This window comes from Vicia villosa, linkage group LG1 (genome assembly GCF_029867415.1).
Source record: "Vicia villosa cultivar HV-30 ecotype Madison, WI linkage group LG1, Vvil1.0, whole genome shotgun sequence".
Lineage (NCBI taxonomy): Eukaryota > Viridiplantae > Streptophyta > Magnoliopsida > Fabales > Fabaceae > Vicia > Vicia villosa.
In genome coordinates this window covers 233,561,900-233,569,906 of record NC_081180.1, presented here as the reverse complement: position 1 = coordinate 233,569,906, position 8,007 = coordinate 233,561,900, and the positions used below count along the sequence as shown (strand labels likewise).

Here is an 8,007-nt window from a genome sequence, read left to right as displayed (position 1 = left end):
TTATCAATCTCACTTTTAAGACCTTCTTTTCTCATCCTCTCACTCTATTTAAACAAAAACACAAAAAAACAATTTTATAACAATAAACAATGATAATATATATTTCAAAAAGGTACATACGGAGTACCGTAGATGTGAGGGATGCTAATACATTCCCCTTACATAACAAACCCCCCGTACCGTAGATGACGACTCTGTTAAAACATATGAGCTAAGTCAATCAATGCTCTAGTCTCACAAATTTCACTGCTACACTACCCACGACTCATATGGACTGGTCCAAATGGGTACCAGAGTTTTCAAGACTGGATTAAAAAAGTCTTGAAAAATATGGACTCTAATTTTAAAGTCCAAACCTTATAATTTTTTGGACCTGGTGGACCGACCCATATAAACTAGCTCATTTTAACAGCTCTAATAGCCCTAAAATCCCATTAAATCTCTCACAAAGTAAGTAATATCTCCATTGCTAATTACTCTCCTAAGATTATCATCAAACTAATATTCTTAAAAAGTTACAAAGTCTTCTTTGACAAGGTTTAAATTCTTCCAACATCTAAAAATTGTCATACCACCAAGACTGATAAACATGTGTTCCAAGCCATATTAATGACATAAGACTTTATACCACAAATCCTCTTGATTAACCTTTAACATGCAAGGCCCTAAAAGGGAGTAACTAAATTCCTCAACACTGATGGAGCTTGCAATACTGAAAAAGTTGTTGGGTGTGGAGGTATCTTGCATGATCATAATGACAAATGGAAAGGAGGATTCTCCAAGTTTGTGGGTAGTTGTAGTGCACTTATGGTTGAATCTTGGGGTGTTTTAGAAGGGATAAAACTATTAAAAAAATCTAGGCTTTAACCAGTTGGAAATCATTGTTGATTCCTTGATAGTCGTCCAAGCCATTGAAGACGGAAAGGTGGGAACAGTCGAGTGTGTTACTATCCTTCGGCGAATCATGGATGTTCTGTCCACTTTTGAAGTCGTAGTGATATCTCATGTTTACAGGAACTCAAATTCTTGTGCTGATTGTTTGGCTAAGCGTGGTTGCTTGCAGCGGAAGTTTGTTATCTACAAGGAGATTCCACAATTCTTAAAGGATTTTGTAGAGTTAGATGCTAAGGGAATTGTTTCCCCCATTGTTGAGTTTGTGTAGTTGTTTCCTTTTTTTGGGCTTTAACCCTCCCTCTTATTAAAAAAAATCCTCAACACTCTCATAAACTCATATCTAAACGTGTTGTGTCCCCACAAATCCAATGAATGTGATTTTCTTCACTTTAATTCATACATTAATATTAATTCAAAGAGAATAAGATTAACTTTAATAAATCTAATATTAATAGATGAATGAATGTACTCATCATAAATAGAATTGGATTACATTGCTTTAGTTTTGATTAATTTATTAAAATCAAATACAAAATCGAACAAAAATAAGAAACTTACCAAAGAAGCTGCTTCTTTAATAAGATTCTAATTTCGTACATTTTAAATTATTTTTTTATATCAAAATTGTTCATTCAATTCTCACTTTCACTTCCCTATATAACATATCATTCAAAACAAAACTGAGAGCAATTGTTATCAACTCTCTACTCTCATTCTCTAAGCACACACAACATAACTCAATTCAGGTAATTAATTAATCAATCAACTAATTAATCAACTAATTAATTAACTAATGAATTAATTACTTTATTAATGTTCTTTCTCTTCTCTTCACTCTTCAGTTCAATTCCACCATTATTGCATTTCGTTCATTTCGTAGTGAAATCAATCAATGAGTTTGTTGAATTTCAATACTCGTTTTCTTCGCTATTCAATCCATCTTTGATTCTCGCAATTCTCGCAATTCACATTTACGGGGAAAACGCATTTCGCTTTCGCTTTTTCGTTAATCCATTTCCGTCTAGATTCTGATTATCATTTGATTGAAAATTTGAAATGCGTTTCGCTATTGATTTTCAGTTTTTGTTATTCGCGTTGTTTTGAGAAACGGTTTGGTTTTCTGATTTTGTGATTCGGATATTTATTTTGTTTAGGCTTTGTTTGGGAGGTTTTTAGGGAGAGAAATTTTCACTTACTTAAGAAAGTGCTTTTATAGGGAATCTGAAAATTGATTTTGAGAGTTTTATAACAACATTGTGTAGAGGTAATAGTATTAAGAAAAATAAACCCTATTTTAAGTTTGGGAACAAACCCTTACTGATTGATTCTTCTTTATAATTTTATATCAATTTATTTGGCAGTGGTTTGAGTGAAATTAGGATGGAAATTGCTGGCCAGAATGGTGGCGTATACGACGAAGACGAGGCGTTAAGACGGTTGTATGATGTGTTTGGAGCTTCGTGTACTCTTGAAAATATAGCTCATGCGTATTGCAAGGCGAATCGAAATATAGATTTGGCTGGGGAGATTTTGTATGATATGAAGGAGGGATCCTCGACCTCGGGGAATCAGTCGTGTAACTCGGATGCGAAAGTGGAGGTGTCGTCAGAGTCATCGGACGGACGTTCCTTTGAGAGTTCCTTCAATGGGAGGAAAGGATTCAAGCCGAAAATTCGGCCTGTTTCAGCGGGCACTGTTTCGAGTGTTATTGGTAAGAGTTATGTTAAACCCGCGCCATCGGTTAATGGGTTTAACGGTACGACTAAACCACCTAAGTTGGACGCGAGGACGATGCCAGTGACTGGAATCTGGCGTGAGAAGAGTAAGCCAAAGGCTGATTCTTCAAAGCGCGATCAGCTTCAAGAGGACATGGAGGAATTTTTGTTCAAGATGCTTGGAGATGGGTTTAAGCTGGAAAGAAATGTCATACGTGAAGTTCTAGGTACATATCACTCTAACTCTGCCGTTGTTTTTAATATTGTAACACTCTCGATTTTACTTAATTACGATATGCTTTGAGAGTAAAATTGTATGTGGGTTGGTGTAATGCGAGTCTAGAATGCTCTCTGCTTGGACTTAACTAAACCAATTTAACATTCGATTTTATATTATGTGCCATTATTTCGTAGTGGAAATGAATTTGGTTTTACTTTGCAGTAATCCACGCTAACTAGTTATCAAATCGACGATTCAATCTACCTTTATTAATTATAAGTTTCATGACTGAGTCGGAGACAAGTAACTTGTTAGCCGAACTATATTATTGTGATATTATATCTTTAGTTTGTATTAACAGCTGCCTGATTTTATTGCAAACATGCAGAAACTTGCGGGTATGACATGAAAAAGGTACACAAACATGTTATTCTTCCACAGATAATTTTTCTTACTTTTTCTCCTCTTGTCCAGTGCTCATAACACAACCTACAAGTTTTCATTTTTTCACATGTAAAATTTCATTTAGGGATCGAATTTAATCAATGTAAATTGTAGAGGATATCATCTTTCACTTATTTATTTTTTCTGCTTTATTCACGGTAAACCTCAATTTTTCTAATTTTCTTCTTAGTTTGACATATACATAATTTAATTTGACGACATTCCGATGTCCAATTTCTAATGACATTCTAACTTGTATGACATCATTGTGGTGCTTTATCTTTACTAAATTTATATATAAATTGAAATCATTCAGAGCTTGGAAAACCTGCTAGATCGATCGGCGATGGCTTTGGACAAAAGGCCAGCTGATGTCCGTGATGTACCTGGGAAGGTGAGTATGGACATGATTATTTATAATTGAAGCTGCACTTGGATTACATAGACTTATTCTTATTTTACTTTATAATTTTAAATACGTGTGAGGATTTGGATTAAATCCCACCTTCACTAAGGAAGAGAGATTACTTTCTGTAATGAAAGTTCTTTGTTACGGACCAGCCTTTTCATTGACAGTTGTTTAGTGATATACTTGAATGTTTATGTTACCAATTGTTTACATGGAGCGCATAATGTGTTGTGAAATGTATATTTATATGCTACCTTTTCCCCTCAAATTTTATGTTATCTTATTTTGTATGGCTGTGTATGTTATGTTATTCTTGCACTTGATTATCATCAAAGATTAGAAGTAGGCCTCTCACCTCATATTCAATCAATGTTCTTTTATAGGTTGCAGATATGAAAAGAAAATCTGAAGCACCGGGATTTGAAAAACAGTCTAACGATTTAAATTGTACTAGAGGGTATATTTTTCTCTTTTTCCTCCTTTGTTTTTTTGTTTGTGTCAGTATCCACTACTTCTGTCATCACCCTATTCTCTTTTAAAGATTAATGAGGTTCTTGTTTATCTTTTGCTTTAATTATTATTATGTTCTTGCATACTCAACAAACTTCAGAGCATACTTTGGGTAATGTGTTTTCTTTTTTCCATACAGTAATGGAAACATAGATTCAGTCAAAGAAGCGGAAGTACATCAGCGGCAAAAAGAGAGACATGACATTCAGAAAGAAGTCTGGTCTAATTTGTTTAGTTACCGGGAGTATGTTGAGAAGCCTCCTAAGAGGTATGTAAGGCGTGAGAATACGAATTTACCCTATGGAGATGGACACGTGGTGTTTGAACCTCCCAAAGATTCAGCGGAGGAATACAAGATCAACATGGACTTCAGGAGACGAGATAATGAAGATGGTAAGTCCTATCTATTGTCCTGGCAAACCTAATTCTCAATCTTGGAAATATTGATATTGATTACTAATCTATCTCTTGTGAGAGTATGAATTTTCTTCAATTTTTAAAAGTATCTTGTGATGCTTAAACTTGTTTGTGCTTCCTAAGGGTGAGAATTGAGCCTTGCAATTATTTAATTTTTATGCTGCACTCACCGTGGCAGTATCGGAAGTTTTGGTTTTTCTAAGTAGAAGAATTGCTCAATACATTCTTAGAAGCAAAATCTGTTCACTATTCTTTTATTTTTCCCTTGTACTTCTTGGCGCATAATATGGATATTTCTGTCTCTCTTCCTTCGAAATATATTATTATGTTTTATAAGCTTGAGTGTTGTGTGTGGCAGATGCTGAGGATGAAGCAGATTACCAATGCGTGCGAAAAGCTGTGAAGGAATATCGGGTGACAATGAAGGAATACTATAAAGCTGTATGTTGCATTACTCTTTCCAACTTATGGAGATTATACTGTTGTCCCATATTTGATTGTTAAATACAGTTAACTCGGTGTTCTGATCTTTGGTTTGGACCCTGTAAAGTACACATATACTCATGGTTCACTTGTCACTTTAGGCTGTTGAAGCATTTGCGAAGGGAGAGCAAATCAAAGCTGAAAAACTTCTTGAAAAGGTAAGGTTTTAATTGAAATGTGCCTGGCCATAATTTGCTTGATGATATGATAAACATAGAATTTGTTCATGACATCTGAACCTCTGGTTCGTTGCTATGTCTGTTCTTTTGTTCTGCACTTCTGTTAGTGCTGCTTTCTTTTGTCTTCCGATCGGCGTGCTCATCTTACATTCAGTTCTTTCTTACTAATATTATATTGTAAAGGGCTCCTTTGAGCATTTGTGATTAGACACCGATATTTTAGAAAGCATGTGTTTGAAATGAGAAAGAGGTTACTACATTTAATTTATAATATCACAATTTCTTCTCAATGATTATATATGCCTTAACCACAGCAGATATGTGTCCAGTTTTAACATATAATTACCCGTGTTACTCAAATGTTGCCATTTCACTGCTGTATGCTATGGTGTTTCCCAGGGACAATTTTACAAGAATAAGGCACGTGAAGCTGACGAAGAATCTAGCAAAATGATTCTTCAAACTAGGTGATCTAATCGTGCTTACTTTTCATTTTACTTTCTTTTTTCTTCTTTTCAAGGGGGTTAACCTGAAAATTTTGTATGATAGTTGACAATATTGCTTTTATTATATTTGTCGGCAGGGATTCAGAACCCCCCCTAGAACTCGACTTGCATGAGCATGACCCTAAGGAAGCTGTTAGGTTACTGAAGTGTCATCTTTCTTCTCTTTCTGGTTTTTCATGTAAGTTATGATACTGATCTACTAATAAGTTTATAACTATTGAACCTTGTTAAATTTCCTCCTGTTAATTTTACACGGTTTTATTTTAACAATCCTGTATCTTCATTAGCATTCGACCACCTCAAGATTATCTTTGATGCAAATGACCAAGCTAACAAAAAAAGGTCTTGCAGACGACTGGTAAGAATGAGTGATTTTTAGAAGCTTAACTTTACGGTTTATGTTTATTTTCAATGTGCCAATGATATTTTTGTATTTCAAAATCACTAGAAAATTACTGATGAATATGGTCTTTGATTTTGGACAGGTATTGAAACTATTAGAGCAAGAGTCTATAAAGTGGGTCGAAGGAGAAACGGCTGGAACAATATTGATCCGCTTAGATAACATTGACCGAAAACAGCTGAGTTTTTTCAAAGCATAGCAATTTTGTTTTGAACTAAGAATAGCGGTTTATTATGCGAAAGCCTGATTACTTACTAGCTAACAATGAATGGCCGCCTAACTTCCGTGATGTGTTAGCAGTTAACAGTTGGTCAATTTTGGAATTTTGAGGTTGTGGGAGTGAGTTGGTTGTTTGGTTCCATATAGTTTTCATGAGTATAAAGATCCAAATCAATGAGCATTGTTTTGTCTTTTGTTTGGCACTTGTGATTCTGTAAACATTGAACATTGATTGTCCATGCTTGTGAAATGCAAAAGTTGTTTCACTTGCATGTAAGGCATATGAAGCTTTGACTCTGTTGAGTTCATATGAATGATATATTCTTCAAGATTATAATTTGCATGTTGAAAAGTACTTAAGTTTGGTTGGAGTCAGTCACGATAATAGTATTGGTCAAAATATGTTGTTGTTGGGGGAGCTAACGGTTTAAGAATTAGAACATGTGGTGATTATGGCTTCATTCTCTAGGCATGACTATAAACACTTCTAGATGGATGAAATATGTCAAACTTACCCAGCTGAATTATAAAATGGACTTTATATTCTATTAAGTGTCATGCGTAAGTATCAATTGTTGGTACTCTATTTATAATATTTATTGTTGGAAAATACATCAATATTTATTTTTCATATTTATTTTCCTTTTTTTATTGTTTTTCTAGGTAATTCTAGAGAATTCAATTATGTCCTTTTATTTTTAATGTAATAATTTTTGGATTAAATATGTTTGTGGTCTTCTTAAATATCTTATATTTCAATTTTAGTCCCTCAAAAGATTTCTTTAAAGAATAGTCCTTAAAATTTTCATCCACATTTTTTGTCTCTCTTGTTAAAACTGTCGCTAATTTAGTCGCTAAATAGTAAGTTGTCGTTAATTCTATCGCTAAGTTGCAGGAGAGGCCAAAAGTGTGGGTGAAAAGTTTTAGGAGGACTATTCTGTAAAGAAATTTTTTTAAGAGATTAAAAATAAAATATGAGATATTTAAGAGGATCACAATCATATTTAGCCCATAAATTTTTCCTTCATGCATGGAGAAAATTGTATTCTCATTATAAAAATAAGTCTTTGGCTAAGGAATAAATTATAAAAGCATTTGTGAATTCTCAGATTCTATAATTGACATTAATTTTAGTAAAATAAATTAGACAGCAACAGATTAAATAAGTTGATCTAACTTGTAGAAAATATATGCTGAAAATTATGTTGAACAAGATGTTCTATCAGCTGCAACTGGTATAACATGTCGAACAAGATGACTTATGCTGGATCATCTGACATCATGACTAAGTGTTAAATTGGGCTTTTGGATTCTGTTTTTGATGTTACATATGCAGAATATTTAGAGAATATTATGCAATCTAATGTGACACTAAATTTGAGGATAAAATATTTTATTTGTTTTGAAGATGTATTCATAGTTTCTAAATATGGAGAATATTTAGGAAACTAATGGTTGAAGACCTATTTTTATGGAAAAGATATTGTAGATTTCTAGTTGTCTCCTTGATGCGTTTTGAAGCCTAAATCCAGTCCAGATGTGTGCTTTAAATAGAAGACTACAAACCTATTTGAAAGGCAGAACATACAGGGAATAAGTTAGGGTTTG

General features: G+C 33.7%; 1 protein-coding gene across 2 annotated transcripts; it reads left to right on the top strand.

The window, feature by feature from the left end:
* The first annotated feature begins 1,522 nt into the window (after positions 1-1,522).
* LOC131623708 (putative nuclear RNA export factor SDE5) lies at positions 1,523-6,942 on the top strand. Of its 2 annotated transcripts, none has more exons than XM_058894735.1 (12): positions 1,523-1,640; positions 2,256-2,836; positions 3,218-3,243; positions 3,590-3,667; positions 4,066-4,139; positions 4,332-4,585; positions 4,968-5,050; positions 5,194-5,250; positions 5,671-5,738; positions 5,855-5,955; positions 6,065-6,135; positions 6,263-6,942. In XM_058894735.1, exons 2-12 carry the CDS (start codon positions 2,275-2,277, stop codon positions 6,377-6,379), a joined length of 1,491 nt encoding a protein of 496 aa, XP_058750718.1. In that variant the 5' UTR covers positions 1,523-1,640; positions 2,256-2,274; the 3' UTR covers positions 6,380-6,942. The 2 variants fall into 2 exon arrangements, with proteins under 2 accessions (XP_058750718.1, XP_058750710.1); XM_058894727.1 differs by lacking the exon at positions 1,523-1,640 and adding an exon at positions 1,716-2,158.
* The last annotated feature ends 1,065 nt before the right edge of the window (positions 6,943-8,007 follow it).